The sequence below is a fragment of the Lycium barbarum genome, chromosome 12, assembly GCF_019175385.1.
Source record: "Lycium barbarum isolate Lr01 chromosome 12, ASM1917538v2, whole genome shotgun sequence".
NCBI lineage: Eukaryota > Viridiplantae > Streptophyta > Magnoliopsida > Solanales > Solanaceae > Lycium > Lycium barbarum.
In genome coordinates this window covers 68,577,107-68,594,186 of record NC_083348.1, presented here as the reverse complement: position 1 = coordinate 68,594,186, position 17,080 = coordinate 68,577,107, and the positions used below count along the sequence as shown (strand labels likewise).

General features: G+C 37.8%; 1 protein-coding gene across 1 annotated transcript; it reads right to left on the bottom strand.

Annotated features, from left to right (window-relative positions):
* Positions 1-5,830: 5,830 nt before the first annotated feature.
* Positions 5,831-8,961, bottom strand: LOC132621701 (SWI/SNF complex component SNF12 homolog). The gene is made up of 2 exons (XM_060336057.1): positions 6,875-8,961; positions 5,831-6,228 (listed from the first exon to the last, which is right to left on the bottom strand). The coding sequence occupies exons 1-2, from the start codon at positions 8,440-8,442 to the stop codon at positions 6,162-6,164; spliced, it is 1,635 nt and encodes a 544-aa protein (XP_060192040.1). The 5' UTR covers positions 8,443-8,961; the 3' UTR covers positions 5,831-6,161.
* Positions 8,962-17,080: the final 8,119 nt, after the last annotated feature.

The following is a 17,080-nucleotide window of genomic DNA, read 5'->3' as shown; positions in this document are numbered from 1 at the left end:
TTCCAATATTGAATATCATTTTCTCAAGAGTTGAAGTTGGCAAAGATTTGGTGAACAAATCTGCAGGATTGTCACTTGAACGAATTTGTTGCACATCAATATCACCTTTCTTCTGGAGATCATGTGTGAAAAATAACTTTGGTGAAATATGCTTCGTTCTATCTCCTTTTATAAATCCTCCTTTTAATTGAGTTATGCATGCAGCATTATCTTCATATAATACTGTGGGTAATTTTATATCACACTTCAAGCCACATCTTTCTCTGATGAAATGTATCACTGATCTCAACCACACACATTCTCTACTTGCTTCATGAATAGCTATTATCTCAGCATGATTCGAAGAAGTAGCAACAATGGACTGCTTTGTGGATCGCCATGATATAGCAGTACCTCCGCATGTAAACAGATAGCCTGTTTGAGATCGAGCTTTATGTGGATCAGATAAATAACCTGCATTTGCATAACCAACAAGATCTGTACTACCTTTGTTAGTATAAAACAGACCCATATTGCTAGTTCCCTTCAGATATTGCAATATATGCTTAACTCCATTCCAATGTCTTCGTGTAGGAGAAGAGTTATATCATGCTAGCAAATTAACAGAGAACGCTATGTCATGTCTTGTAGCGTTAGCAAGATACATAAGTGCACCAATTGCACTAAGATATGGTACTTCAGGACCAAGAAGCTCTTCATTTTCTTCTTGAGGTCGGAACAGATCTTTACTCATTTCAAGTGAGCGAACAATCATTGGAGTACTTAAAGGATGCGCATTGTCCATGTAAAATCGTTTTAAAACCTTTTCGGTATAAGCAGATTGATGGATAAAGATCCCATCTATCAAATGTTCAATCTGCAAACCAAGACAAAGTTTTGCTTTTCCCAAATCTTTCATCTCAAATTCTTTCTTTAAATATTCAATCGCCTTTTGGAGCTCTTTTGGAGTTCCAATTAGGTTTATGTCATCAACATAAACAACGATTATAACGAACTCTGATTTTGTTTTCTTAATAAAAACACATGGACAAATGGCATCATTTATATAACCTTCTTTTACCAAGTATTCATTGAAGCGATTGTACCACATGCACCCTGATTGGTTTAGACCATACAACGATCTTTGTAATCTGATTGAATACATCTCCCGAGACTTTGAGTTAATTGCTTCAGGCATTTTAAATCCTTCAGGAATTTTCATATAGACTTCATTATCAAGTGAGCCATAAAGGTAAGCTGTAACCACATCCATCAGATGTATTTCAAGGTTTTCATGTACAGCTAAACTGATGAGATATCGAAATGTTATGCCATCCATAACGGGTGAATATGTTTCTTCATAGTCGATACCGGGTCGTTGAAAGAATCCTTGTGCAACAAGGCGTGCCTTGTATCTCACAATTTCATTTCTCTCATTCCTTTTTCGCACAAAAACCCATTTATGGCCAATTGGTTTTACACCATTAGGCGTTTGGACTACAGGTCCAAAAACCTCACGTTTGGCAAGTGAATTCAATTCTGATTGAACTGCCTCTTGCCATTTTGACCAATTATATCTTCGTCGACATTCTTCAACAGATTGGGGTTCCTGATCGTCAATGTCTTTCATAATATTTAGTGCAACATTATATGCAAAAACATTATCCACCATAATCTTCGATCGATTCAAATTTATCCCATCACCAGAAGAACTCAATGATAGTTCTTTATTTACTTGAGTCTCGGGTTCCCTAATATCTTCAGGAGTATCAGGATTAGTCAGATCTTGAATATCTTCATGATATTCTTTCATAGTGTCATTTTGATCATTTTTCGTGTTTCTTTTTCTAGGATTTTTATCCTTAGAACCCAATGGCCTACCACGCTTCAGGCGTGCATGAGATTCAAAGGCTATGACACTAGTAGATTTTCCCTTTGGGACATCAATTCGGATAGACACATTCTCTGCAGGGATATGTGACTTAGTTATCCTTTTCAAATTAGTAAAGGCGTCTGGCATTTGATTTGCTATTTTTTGCAAGTGAATGATCTTCTGGATCTCCTGTTCACATATGGGGGCACGTGGATCAAAATGAGATAGTGATGGAACTTTCCACACAATTTCTCTTTTGATTTCTTTTCTCTCTCCCCCTAATTGTGGAAAATTTGTTTCATCAAATCGACAATCTGCAAATCGGGCAGTGAATAAATCTCCCGTCAATGGCTCAAGATAGCGAATAATAGAGGGTGATTCAAACCCAACATATATACCTAACCTTCTTTGGGGGCCCATCTTAGTACGCTGTGGTGGTGCTACAGGCACATATACAGCACAACCAACGATTCGGAGATGAGCAATATTTGGTTCATGACCAAATACTAATTGTGACGGGGAGTATTTATTATAATGAGTCGGTCTGAGACGAATAAGAGATGCTGCATGTAAGATAGCATGTCCCCAGACGGTAGTGGGCAATCGTGTTTTCATAAGTAGTGGTCTTGCTATCAATTGTAGTCGTTTAATAAATGACTCAGCAAGGCCATTTTGGGTATGAACATGTGCTACAGGATGTTCAACTTTTATCCCAACTGATAAACAATAATCATCAAAAGATTGAGACGTAAATTCTCCGGCATTATCGAGGCGTATAGCCTTAATGGGATAATCCGGACACTGTGCCCTTAAGCGTATTATTTGTGCCAATAATTTCGCAAACGCCAGGTTTCGAGATGATAGGAGGCACACATGAGACCATCTTGAAGATGCATCTATTAGGACCATAAAATATCTGAATGACCCACAAGGTGGATGAATAGGTCCACATATATCCCCATGTATACGTTCTAGAAAAGCAGGGGATTCAATGTCAACTTTCATTGGTGATGGCTTAGCTATCAACTTACCCTGATAACAAGCAGCACATGAAAATTCACCACTTTCAAGAATCTTCAGGTTCTTAAGTGGATGCCCATTTGAATTTTCAATAATTCGTCTCATCATTATTGATCCAGGGTGACCTATTCGGTCATGCCAAAGCACAAAAGTACTTGAATCATTAAACTTATGGTTTACGATCGAGTGTGCTTCAATTGTACTAATTTTTGCATAATACAGACCAGAAGACAAAGTTGGCAATTTCTCCAAAACATATTTCTGGCCGGAGGCATTCTTTGTAATGGCAAGATATTCATCATTTATTTCGTTTAATGTCTCAGCGTGATATCCATTACGGCGGATATCTTTGAAACTTAACAAGTTTCTTGGGGATTTAGAAGAGAATAATGCATCTTCTATAACAAGTTTCATCCCCTTAGTCAGAAATATAGTAGCTCTTTCGGAGCCTTCAATCAATTTCGAATTGCCAGAAATTGTATTAATATTTCCCCTTTTTCTACGCAAATGAGAAAAGTATTTCTCATCTTTGAATATGGCATGTGTTGTTGCACTATCAATCACACAAATATCTTCATGATTGGTCATTGATCCAAATAAAATTTGAGAAATTTCCATAGATTCTTCAAAATGAAATAATAGATAAAGTGAATATCGAAGTAGATATTATGATTAGGCAAAGCATTACACACATTTTATTACATATATTACTATTTAAGCAAAGCATTACACACACTTTATTTACATAAACATGGAAACATAACCACATACAAACGACACGTATGAACTATCTAAGTTTTTACAGATCCATCACCGATCAAATGATCTATTTTTCCTTCAGGGAGTTCAAAGAAATCTGCCACATCTAGATGCATGGGCTTAACATTATCTTCAGAAATAAAATTTGCTTCGACTTCCTTTTCTGCCCTTTTGAGAGAGGCTTGATACAGCACAATTAGGTGCTTTGGCGTACAACAGGTACGTGACCAGTGCCCCTTTCCTCCACATCGGAAGCATTTATTTTCTGAATTTTTCTTTTGCCCAGTTTCATACTTTTCATCCTTCCTTTTACACTGCTGGTGGTGAAGGGTATTATTTGGTGCAAGACGAGAATCATGATTAAAATTTCTTCCTTGACCACGACTGGGGCCACAACCTCTTCCACGCCTAGAATGGCGAAAATTTGCCTCATTCACTTCAGGGAATGGGGCAGTACCAGTGGGTCGGCTTTCATGATTTTTCATTAATAATTCATTATGTTGTTCAGCCACTAGAAGATGTGCGATTAGATCAGAATATTTCTTGAACTTCATTTCTCGGTATTGCTGCTGCAGGAGCATACTCGAGGCAGGAAAAGTGGAGAATGTTTTCTCCAGCATATCATGATCAGTGATATTTTCACCACATAATTTCAACTGAGAAATAATTTTAAACATGACAGAATTATATGCTTTAATAGATTTAAAATCTTGTAGCCTTAAATGGAGCCAATCAAAACGTGCTTGTGGAAGTATGACCATCTTCAGGTGGTCATATCTATCTTTTAAATTATTCCACAGAGTAAGAGGATCTTTAACAGTGATATATTCCATTTTCAAGTCCTCATCAAGGTGATGGCGAAGGAATATCATTGCCTTGGCACGGTCTTGGTTTGATGCCTCATTTTTATCTTTGATGGTGTCTGCCAGACCCATCGCATTAAGGTGAATTTCGGCATCAAGAATCCAAGACATATAGCTATTGCCGGATATACCTAAGGCTACAAATTCACGTTTAGTAAGATTTGCCATTAGTAAAGGGAAATAGAAAGTCAATACCTTCGAGGCTTTTAAAGTATTTGCTCGGAACAGCAGAGTCTCGTGCTGATAACGTGTTATAAAATGAAACTAAAAGAGTAATAATATTAAATGATGGAAACTATAAACATAGAGTGACAAAGAGGAGAAATTTTATTATTCTTCCAAAATGTGTTTCAAGTACATTACATATGAAAACTTATGCCTCTATTTATAGTGCTACATATGCATTCAATATATGAGATAATGGAAGAACCATTAATATGGTGAAAGATAATGGAAGAACCATTAATATGGTGGAAGATAATGGAAGAGGCATTATATTTGTGTAGTGAACATTCATTCTATATTTCATAACAGGCTAGTAGATTTAAAATGTTTATTCAGTGTTATATTCACCTTTAGGTGAAGGAGCGTATCTACTATGGCAGCAAAAAGAAAAGAGCATGAATGGGTAGCCCATGTTTTTAATAATCCTACGACATGGTTTGTAGCATTGTAGTCCATTTTTAGAGGGAAAAAAAAAATGAATAAACTTTTTCGAAGAATTTCTATTAGAAAGAGTGTTTCGAAAAATGGTTTTTGAAAAACCCAAATGACTTTTTTCCCCATCCACCATTCATAAAAATTTCTAAACAACTTATTCTTAAAAAAAGAGTACAAACAAACACCAACCAAACGCCGTTTTTTGGAAAACATTTCCAGTAACTCTAGGAAATCTAGATTGGGGATTACTTTTCTTTAGTAATAGGACAATTTCTGACACCCAAGTACAATTTTTTTTAACAATCTTCTTTCAAAAATACTTTTGAAAGAAGCAAATCAAAACGTTTTCGAAACAATCCCAAAGGATATCGAGTCAGCAGGAGTAGCCTTTTGTAGGAAGTTCAGCAGGAGATTCAACATTTACTCTCTCTCTGTATATATTTATATATATATAAATCAATCTTGTACGTATAATATAACTTTCTGGTAAAATGGGTTCGGACGCCCCTGGGAAAGCTTTAACACAAAGTTGAACCTCCCGACGCGAATCCGAATTAGTCCAGCCCCAAAACAAATACCGAACACCGGGTGAAGAAAAACAACGGCTGGACAAGAGAGTGATGGAATAACAAACGGACAGTAACAATACAGTGACATTGGAAAGCTGGAATACTAATGAAGATCAATAATCTAAGTCCTATCATCAGATATTAAAGATCCAGATATCCTCACTTTTACATGCTTTGTCGCACATAACAACAAAGATTTTTTTCAATTATGAAAGTACAAATACTGAACTTTCTATCCATAACGCGAGGAGACGCTTGAACAGACAAGCATATTTAAGGCTTGTTCCACAAGAGTTCTTCCCTCTACCTCCCCCCCCCCCACCCCCCACCCCCACCCCCCCACACACACCCCAACCCGATAATGCGAGCAAAACCTACATTCTGAACTTTTTGAGATAACAATGCTAGGATGTCTACTATGCAAGAATCCAGTTCAGTTCATCCACTTCCAGGTGCATCAGAAGCTGGCTTGCGATTAATGTAGCGGATAACAGCATCCTCAACCCTGGCAATGAAAAATAATATCCATTAGTGTCTCCGTACATCATTTCAACATTGCATAATTGTGCACCTTAGACAGGCTACCAACAATCGTAATGAGGTCCACAATATCTCGAATAAAAGGGTTGATTACACCAACCAGCTATCTAGTCTTAAAAAATTGTCCCTTTGGTTAATTTGTCTTGTTAACCCTCCTTTCTTTAGTTTTAAGTTTGATTTCGAGTGATATTAAGAACCTTTTAATGTATCTTTAACTTCTTTGATAAATGACCCTTCCATATGTCATTTGTGCTGATATCTTAAAGGGCACTTAAAATTAAAGGGAGGTAACTAGAACAGAAGTTAGTGCAATGAAATAGAACAAAAATGACATGACCTGTGACAAAATCACATGAAAAATAAACAATGTAATTGCAACTGAATTTCACCAGTTCTTAATTTAATCCAGCTAAGGAGATAAATATGTATTGGGGTTAATCTATGTTATATAACTTTTGTCCTTGGTGAGAATTGTTGTCTTTACCAAATTTCCAAAACTTCAAATTTTAAGCTACTCCGTATGATAATAAGCAATTTCACTTCCAAGAATATAATGGACTAAAAAGCAAGGACAAGTAAAATCTAGTTGCAGCAGGCCAAGAATTAAATACCATGGTTGGCTATAAAACTGAGACCGACGCTCTTTCTCAGCATTCCGACTTGCCTCCCCAGCAACAGCTTTCAGATCCTTACTCTGGGATTCTAGAAGTGCATTAATAAACTCAATAGGAGATTGACTAAAACCGAGAAAAAAGGCCCTTCTCCTTCGATGCTCATGGATCTTCCTTATGGCAGAACAAATTGCTTCATCACAAGCTTCAATCTCTTTGGTCTTTTCTGTATTGGCCAGCAGAGCATTCAGTTCCCTCTGGATAGGGAACGGCACATCAACCAATACATCGTAACATGCAGTTCCAGCAGGATTATTTCCAGAAAGTTTAATCCTATGTTCCAAATGTATTGGTTGTGGAGGAGACAAATGAGGTGTGATCTTTTGCGTGACTGCATTGAACTTAACCTTTCCTTCCCCAAAAACTTTCTGAAGTGGAGGATCGCAGTTGAAGAAAGAAGGATCATCAGGGTTCTGCAACTTTCGAGCCTTAACATAATGCCAGATAGAAGAGATAATTCTTGTGCGAGTCTCAACCTCAATACCCAACACTTCAGTTAAAGCTGGTGAGAGTTTGTATTTCTCAGGCATGTAATTCAATTCCAGTCTTAAATTAACAGTGAACTCTTGTTCTCCCTTTCTTTTGACCTCGAAACCATCCTGAGGTGCAGGCGATCGCGCAGAATCCCATATAATAATATGGTTATCAGGATATAGTTTCTGGTCCAACGAAATAGAGACTCTTTTAAAGAAAGTCGAAAACTTTGGGTACATGGGGCTAGATTTCTGAAACATGGCAGCTTGATCAGGATCCATACCCTCCTCCATAATCCTTCCTACAATCTTAAGTGTCCACGTAGGAGGTTCAGCATTTGGCTTCTTAGGAATAGTCCTAATCTGATTAGCAAAAGTATTAAACACATAAATCCGAAGCGTTTTCTGAATAGTAGGCGGATTCTTCAATGCCTCCTGGATATCAACTTTCTTTCTCGCTAAAGCGGAATCAACCCTAGATTCAAACTCAAGTAACTGAGTATAAAGCGCAGATTCAGGCAAAATAGCCGCCACCTTCTCGTGCAAATGCTTCTCGGGTAGCTTCTGTTTTTTCCTACGAGCAGCAGCCGAAAGGTCCATCGTCCTCATCGGTGACACCGTATTAGTAGTCGTAAACGCAGGCGGCCTCACCGGAGGCTTCTGAGGCAACCGCTTCGCAGACCCGCTTCCTGACCCGAGATTGCCAAGAGCATGGGCCTGGCTAAGGGACAAACCCTGAGCTTGTAATTGGGCCTGAAATTGGGCATGGGCAGCCTGTGCTTGAGCTTGAGCTTGAGCTTGAGCTTGTGCGTGTGCCTGAACTTTCGATTGTGCTTGAGCAATGGCTTGAGCATGTGCTGCAGATAGCTGAGATAACTGAAATGAACCCGGAAAACCGGGCATCTGCTGTTGTTGTTGGGGTTGGGGTTGTGATTGTGATTGGAGATGTGCAATTGGATTTCCAGGTGGTGAATTTCCAAAAGAGGATGAACCTCCAATGTTCTTGTTAGGGTTATTGTTGTTGTTAACAGACATAGCTAAATGCAACACTTAGAAAATATCTCCAATAGGCATCAAAGTAGGGTTTTGTTGTCAATTCACTCAAAATCAGTGACAAAAAAAATTATGTTAAAAGATGGAAAGTAGGAAATCTAGAAACTTACAGCTTGATTTTTGCCACAGTAAAAAGGGATAGAGGAGCGTTTGGATTCGCCGGAAAGTGATTGCACAGCTTGGATCGTCTTTCTTAGCAAAAGAGTAAATCGACCCTACCTACCTACCCTGGAGATATTGTGTTGGAATTCGAAATCCAAAATGCTGTTTGGGCTTGCTTCTCTGAACCAAACAAACTCCTGGAAGGTATTTGGGCTTTGTGAATTTGAAAATCTGACCCCATTCTGTCCGCACCTCAAATACTCTCAGAAAAGGAAATTTTATTGTCACATGATTTAGGAGTATTATAATGATATTTTTAAATAAATAATTATCTAATTTAATACTGTATAATTCTTTTCAACTTGTAGCAGTTTAATCCTATATTGTACATCTTGATCTTAGACTCAAATTTTGATAAAACTTATCTCTTCCAATTTTCTCAAATTTCTATCTCCCTCCAATTCATTTGTTTCTCTCTTTCAATATGTACCAACGACCCGGTTTAATACTAATGGGATTTTGGAATATGAAATGGAACGAAGTAGTTAAACTTTACTCGGTCGCTTGACTTAGCTGCTAGATTTCTTTCTATTTGAAGTTGGGGCTAGAATTTTGCGAAATTTGAGATTAATTGTTGTTGAAACTCTATTTGGTGGTTGTTATTCAAAGTTGAGAGGTGTGTTCCAGTTCTGATTTGAGAATTGTTATGAGGTAGAAACCACATAACTTGAATTTGAATTACGAGCTTTAAACTTGAATTTTTGAATCTGGATTTTTTGAATTGTTTTTCATTGGGTGTTGGTTAAAACTTAAAAATATGGTAAATCTTAAGGAGCTTATATCTCAAATTTGAGGCAACTTGATGGAAACTAAAGGTGGGTTTGGACAAATTTTTAGTGGCAGTTGTCGTTGTATGTCTTGTGTATCTATGTGTATGCATCTTCACTATACACATATCTTTGTATATATCACATGTATATCACGTACGTCAATATTATATACATGACATACCGTGCCATATATATATATATATATATATATATATATATATATATTATTTACTACTAATACCACCTTTATCACTAAAAGGATTAGGGATAGTCACAACCATCATTTTTTTAGTAGACGTGATTTTCAAAATATAATGAAAAAGGTATGAATTAATTGAAATAAAAGACACAAATTAAATGCGAGAATTAAATAAATTAAGGGATGGAACGAGTGTACTAAACGTCTCCATAAAAGCAAACGTAACCATAAATGTTAAAATTGAGACTTGGTCACTTGAAGCTTGAAAGTTGCTCCAAGTATTGCCCAATTCACAAAAATAAAATTATTTCACTAAAGATGATTAGCAAATATTAGACAGACAGAGAGAGAGAGAGAGAGAATTGTGTGAAAATGAATAAGGATGGAGGGGTATTTATAGTTTAGGACTAGGGCCAAAATGTCATATATTAATGTTTAGGGTTTAAAAAGTTTGGAGGGTTGTTGGGGGGGGGGGGGGGGGGAGCTGTCCCAACAGCTGGATTTAAAAAAAAAAAATTGCGAAATTGAACTGGACGGGACCGGGCCTGACCGGTCCGGGGCCAACTAGGATTTTTCCTAGGGCCCACCTCATCCCCCTAAAACCAATGAGATCGGGTCAGTACCAAGAAAGGACCGGGCCGACCCGGCCCACTAGCACCCTTACACGTGATAAACAATGCTGTAATGGCGTTTCACAACTCTGAATTTTGATTTCAATCCAATTCAAATTAATTACCTCCAATGTTTCCCAAATGTTGTATATGGCCTCGCCGAGATGTTCCAAACGAATTACAACCACCCCCACTCAGAAAATAACTGACAAGATTCAGATTTGAACAGAAGCTTCAAATGAGTCATTAATGGTGATTCTTCAAATATTTCTTCAACCATTCATCAAATTATAGAGCATGAATTTAAAGAAGCCATTGGAGGTGTGCTTGAAAACTCTGGGAGAGAAGATAAGAAGAAAGGTGAGGAGGAATAAAGCGTGTGATTAGTGGCTATAAATCTTCAAATTATCTCTATTTTGCGGATCTTATTGAAGATTGTGTATATTTATGTGAAGATTTTGTTTCTATATATTAAAAGTGAAATCTAGCGCGAGTTATTGTAAATATGAATTTTATTTCGTAATCTCCGTGAAGGGAAGCCTTGGTGCAACTAGTAAGGTTGTTGTCACGTGACCCGGAGGTCATGGGTTCAAGCCGTGGAAACAACCTCTTGCAGAAATGCAGGGTAAGGATGCATACAATATACCCTTTTGGTCCGGCCCTTCCCAGAAACAGCGTATAGCAGGAGCTTAGTGCACCGGGCTGCCCTTTTTTTATTTCGTAATTTCTGGAATTCTTCATTCAAAAAACTATTCAATTGCTCTAGTATTCATTTTTTGTCCCCGTATTTGCATATATTGCAAAAATAGGCATGTTTGAATTAACCAGGAAAGCAAATGACATATTTTCTGTTGAAATAGAAGGCGGTATATTGCAAGCATCCAAAATAAGCTATGGTCCCTGTAAATTTATGACGATTCAGTATGATTTTTAACTATTTCAACAGAACATCAAGGTTGTATATAACATGAAGTCATATATGTTTGTCATGATTTGCATGCTACATACTTCTTTGTTTGTATTTTTGAAATCACGATGATTTAGTATTGATAAGAATCGGGTTACTTGAACAAAATAAGATTATAATGCGGAAGCGAAAATATGAAGATTAAAGACGAGAATATAAAGATAGGCGAAATTCAAGAAAAAAATCCCCAAATTTCAAGATTAAGTGATAAGAACCCTAATTGGTCTTAGTATTCAAAATTAGCGGATTAAGACTAATTAAGATACTAGTAGAGTCAATTCAAGAACTTATATCAAAAGGTGATCTAGACCCCTATTTCGAAGAAATTAGAGACAATAATTAGTATAAGACTAATTACCTTCTTTAATTGACGAATAAGAACCAAAGATATCAAGTACGAATTAATCTTACCTCTTAAAAAAAATCGTTCTTATAAGGTTGCAAGATAAATCCAAAGTAGCCACACAAAGGTGTAAAATAGAGAATCTCTCAATAATAATAATATTTTTGTGTCTTGAAAATAACAAAATCCACCCCTATATATAGGGGAAACTTATCCCAAATAGAATGGGATTAGAATCTACTTTTATGGAAATAATTAAATACTAAAACCTAACTAGGATTAAACTAGGAAAGCATGTAAAATAATTGACACACTTCTTCCTAATAGAATAAGGAGAAGGTTGCCCCAAAAAGTCACTTTTGTACGTGTGACTTTCTCCAACCCAATTTGGGTTGGATTTAATTCCTTTCTTGGGCAGAAACTTCAGCCCCATGTGGGGCCCAATCTTCCTCCTCTTGAGCTTGGACTTGGATCATGAAATATGTATAGTATTTAGCCCATTCTTTTGCATAATTATTGGACTCGTTTTTGGGCTTTTCTTCCATGATAAGCATCCTTTTGATTTCCAATTGAAGCCCAACAACCTTGGCTTGCATCTCCTTAGCTTGTGACCTTGACGACGATCTTCTTAGGGCTTCTATAGCGCCATTCTTGACCATGGAGCTATCATCCCCCTCTTCTTGAAAATAATTCGTCCTCGAATTTAACCCTTCATCAAACAAGGACAAGTCAGCAACATTGAAAGTAGCACTTACTTGATACTCACCAGGCAGGTCCAACTTGTAAGCATTGTCTCCAATTCGCTCAAGAACTTTGAAGGTTCCATCACCTCTAGCATGCAATTTAGACTTCCTTTTAGAAGGAAACCTTTCTTTCCTCATGTGAACCCAAACTGAGTCCCCAGGCTCAAAGATGACTTGTTTTCGTCCTTTGTTTCTTCTCGAAGCAACTTGCTCATTCCTCTTTTCAATGGCCAGTCTAGTTCGCTCATGTATTTTTCTCATCATCTCAGCTTTATTTGTTCCATCAAGACTAGCAACATCATTAGTAGGCAATGGCACTAAATCAAGAGGAGTAAGGGGATTAAAACCATAAACAACTTCAAAAGGAGAAGACCCAGTAGAAGAATGAATAGTTCTATTATATGCAAATTCCACCAAAGGCAAGTGATCCTCCCAAGAAGTTAATTTACCTTTCAAAACAGCTCGCAACATGTTACCTAAAGTTCTATTCACCACCTCAGTTTGCCCATCAGTTTGTGGGTGACAAGAAGTAGAAAACAACAATTTGGTCCCTAGCCTTCCCCAAAGAACACGCCAAAAGTGGCTCAAAAACTTAACATCCCTATCACTAACAATAGTTATAGGTATTCCATGTAATTTCACAATTTCTTTAACAAACAAATCAGCCACATGAGAAGCATCATTAGTTTTCAAGCATGGAATGAAACGAGCCATCTTAGAGAATCTATCCACCACAACAAATACACTATCCTTACCATACTTTGTTTTCGGCAAACCTAAGACAAAATCCATAGAGATATCTATCCAAGGTGAAATCGGAACAGGTAAAGGCGTGTACAACCCATGTGGCAAAACCCTAGATTTAGCATGTTTACATTCTAAACATTGTGCACAAAATTTTTCTACATCCTTGCGCATGCCAGGCCAAAAGAAATTTTCAGCAAATATATCTAAGGTCTTTGGCACTCCAAAATGTCCCATAAGACCCCCGCAATGTGCCTCTTTTACAAAAACCTCACGCAATGAACATATTGGAACACACAACTTATTTTCCTTGAAAAGGAACCCATCACGTACAGTGAACTTCTCAAAGGGTCCCTTCAAACATGCAGCATAAGCAACCCCAAACTCGGAATCATCAAGATACAACCCTTTAATGTGCTCAAATCCCATTAGTTTAGAAGTAAGAGTAGAGACAAGAACGTACCTGCGGGATAATGCATCAGCCACCACATTGTCCTTACCTTGCTTGTATGAAATCACATAAGGAAACGTTTCAATGAACTCCACCCACTTGGCATGTCGCCTACTCAACTTAGCTTGGCCTTTTGAAGTACCTCAATGACTCATGGTCAGTCTTTATCACAAACTCACGCGGCCACATATAATGTTGCCAAGTAGCCAAAGCCCTTACCAATGCGTATAACTCACGATCATAAGTAGAATAATTCAATGTAGCTCCACTCAATTTCTCACTAAAATATGCAATAGGCTTAGAATCTTGCATTAAAACAACCCCTATACCTTTTCCACTAGCATCACATTCAATTTCAAAGGATTTAGAAAAATCAGGTAATTGCAACAAAGGTGCAGAACACAACTTATCCTTCAAGACATTAAATGCATGGTCTTGTTCTTTTCCCCAATTAAAAGTATTATCCTTTTTTATGACTTCAGTTAATGGTGCATCAATTGTACTAAAGTCCCTCACAAATCTCCTATAAAAACTAGCAAGTCCATGAAAACTCCTAACTTTCGTCACGCTCTTAGGTGTAGGCCATTCTTTAACTGCTTTAATTTTATCTACATCAACCTCAACACCCTTTGAGCTAACAACAAAACCAAGAAAGATTACTTTATCAACACAAAACGTGCACTTTGACAAATTAGCATACAATTTTTGCTCCCTAAGCACATCAAAAACTAACCTCAAGTGTTCCACATGTTCTTCAAGAGAGGTTGAAAAGATCAGAATATCATCAAAATAGACCACAACAAATTTGCCATGAAAATCCTTAAAGATATGGTTCATTAGTCTCATGAAAGTACTAGGTGCATTAGTTAAACCAAACGGCATCACTAACCACTCATACAAGCCATACTTAGTTTTGAAAGCAGTTTTCCACTCATCTCCGGGATTCATTCGAATTTGGTGGTATCCACTTTTTAAATCAATTTTAGAAAATATTTTAGAACCATGCAATTGGTCAAGCATATCATCTAGACGGGGAATAGGATGGCGATACTTTACCGTTATTTTGTTGATGGCGCGACAATCCACACACATCCTCCAAGTACCATTTTTTTTGGGTACCAAAAGCACGGGAACAGAGCACGGGCTCATACTTTCTTTCACAAATCCCTTTTCAAGCAACTCTTCTACCTGTCTTTGTAGTTCCCTTGTTTCATCGGGATTGCTTCTATAAGCAGGCCTATTCGGCAATTGAGATCCAGACACAAAGTCAATTTGATGTTCTATTCCTCTCAAAGGGGGTAACCCCTTAGGGATATCCTCAGGAAAGACATCGTCAAAATCCTGCAAAAGTTTTGAAACAACACTAGGCAAAGAAGGAGCTAAATCGTTAGTGTTAATCATAACTTCCCTATATGTAAGCAAGATAATGGGCAGCCCCTCTTTTTTTGCAAGTAAACACTCTTTGGCTTTTGCAAGGCTCACTATTTTTTCACCCTTAGCCTCTTTCCTCTCATCAATTCTTTCCTTTTTATCACTCTTTCCCACCTTTTATTTTCTCTCGTCGCTGCCCTCTCTCTCCTCACGCCTCACTTGATTTTTTTCCTCTCTTATCTTACTCTTTTTTTTTATCCTTCCCCATGTTTTCCCATTGTTTCTTTCAATCGTTGTTGGTCTTCATACACTTCGGAAGGAGTTAAGGGTGCCAGAATATACTTCTTTCCCTTATGTTCAAGAGAGTACTTATTTCTCCTTCCACAATGGGAAGCATATCTGTCGTATTGCCAGGGTCGTCCCAATAAAATATGACAAACTTGCATTGGTACAACATCACAGAGAACTTCATCAGAATACTCCCCAATAGAAAAAGAAATCATGCATTGTTTACTCACCTTGAGCTCTCCACATTCATTCAACCATTGGAGCTTATAATTGGTCTTACGTTTCGTGCATGGAATTCCCAATTTCTCCACCACGTATGCGCTCACCACATTAGCACAACTACCATTGTCAATTATCATAGAGCAAATTTTACCCTTTATCCCACATCGTGTATGAAAAATATTTTCTCTTTGTGCCTCATCAAGCTCTCTCATATTAATGTTCATAAGACGCCTAACTACCCCCAAAAAAGTTCCCTCAGCATGAGGACCCACATCTCTCTCGTCCTCACTCTCAACACCCTCTTCTTCTTCTTCTTCTCCCTCACTTTTTTCACTCTCATATTCCCCGTTATCTTTAATTAATATAGTTCTTCTATTTGGACATTCAAACGCCTTATGTCCCCTCCCTTGACATTTGTAACATTGTATCGCACTAGAAGGTGTAGAAGGAGTAGAAGTTTTTGTGTTAAAAGTTTTACCTCCATCTTTGGCCTCCCATTTACCTTTGCCCTTATCATCTTGTGCTTTGGGCAGAGTTTTCTCCTCATGTGTTGGCCATGGCCTCCTTGGAGCTGCAGTAGATCGACTTTTCCATGAGCTAGCTTGTTGCTTCCTTTTAATCTGTTTTTCTACTTTTTCAGCCAACTCTACCAACTCATCTAAGTTTACATATTGTTGCAATTCTACTCTATCAGCTATTTCTCCATTTAACCCATTAAGAAACCTAGCCATAGTGGCTTCCTCATCTTCATTACAATTTGCTTGGATCATAGCCATATCCATAGCCTTAAAGTAATCATCCACAGACTTAGAACCTTGCCTAAGAGTTTGAAGGTGTTGTTGCAGATCTCTTTGAAAGTGTGATGGCACAAAACGCTTTCGCATAACCCTCCTCATCTCGTCCCATGTCGCAACGGGCGGTTCTCCATTGTCTAGTCTGTCTCTGCTATATTTCTTCCACCAACTAGCAGCATAGTTAGAAAATTCAACCACAGCAAGTTTAACTTTCTTACCTTCAGAGTAGTTATGACAGTCAAAGATGGCGTCCACCTTTCTCTCCCAATCAAGGTACAAGTCTGCATCTCTTGTTCCCTTGAAAGTAGGGATCTTCATCTTAATGCTACTAAGATTGTCATCCTCAGCCCTAGCTCGTGGTGCCCTTCTTTCGTTCCTCCTTTGGTAAGCTTCCTCAAATTCGTCCTCATTATCTCCAAACTGATCCTCACCTTGTTGGAATTGAGGAGGTCGAACAGCTTGTCTCCTAACCTGAGGAACCGGATGTTGTTGGATTCTCCGCACATCGGCTATGTTCACCGGATTAGGTGGATTTTGGGCTGCCTCTAACGCTTCAAGTCGAGCGGTAATCATTCTGAGCATCTCGACTAAGTTGTTGTTTTGAGTGCCCGCTTCACTCTCCTTTCCTGTTTGAGACATCTTGAAAAAAAATATTAAGGAATAAATATCTCTCAATTCGACTTTTTCCCTCAGTTGATCTCACCCTCTCTTGCCCTTTTCCACTCAAATTACTACCTTTGGCTGGTTCCTTTAGGATTTATATATAAACCGTACTAGCACAATCCTTTAGAAGTAAGATGTAGAAGAAAGAAAAAAAAAAACTACCAACTCCCAGACGGATTGGGTTTGGCGAGACAAGAAAAAGACCAATTTGTATGATTTTTTTTATTTTTTTTTTTAAATTTCCCCTCTTCTTGATTTTCCTTCTTGATGTTGGAAAAAACAAGAAACACAA

Coding starts and splice junctions, on each gene's coding strand:
- LOC132621701 (XM_060336057.1), bottom strand. CDS start 8,442: ATGTCTGTTAACAACAACAATAACCCTAACAAGAACATTGGAGGTTCA. Junction 6,229..6,874: donor CAGTTTTATAGCCAACCATG/GTATTTAATTCT, acceptor TTTCATTGCCAG/GGTTGAGGATGCTGTTATCC.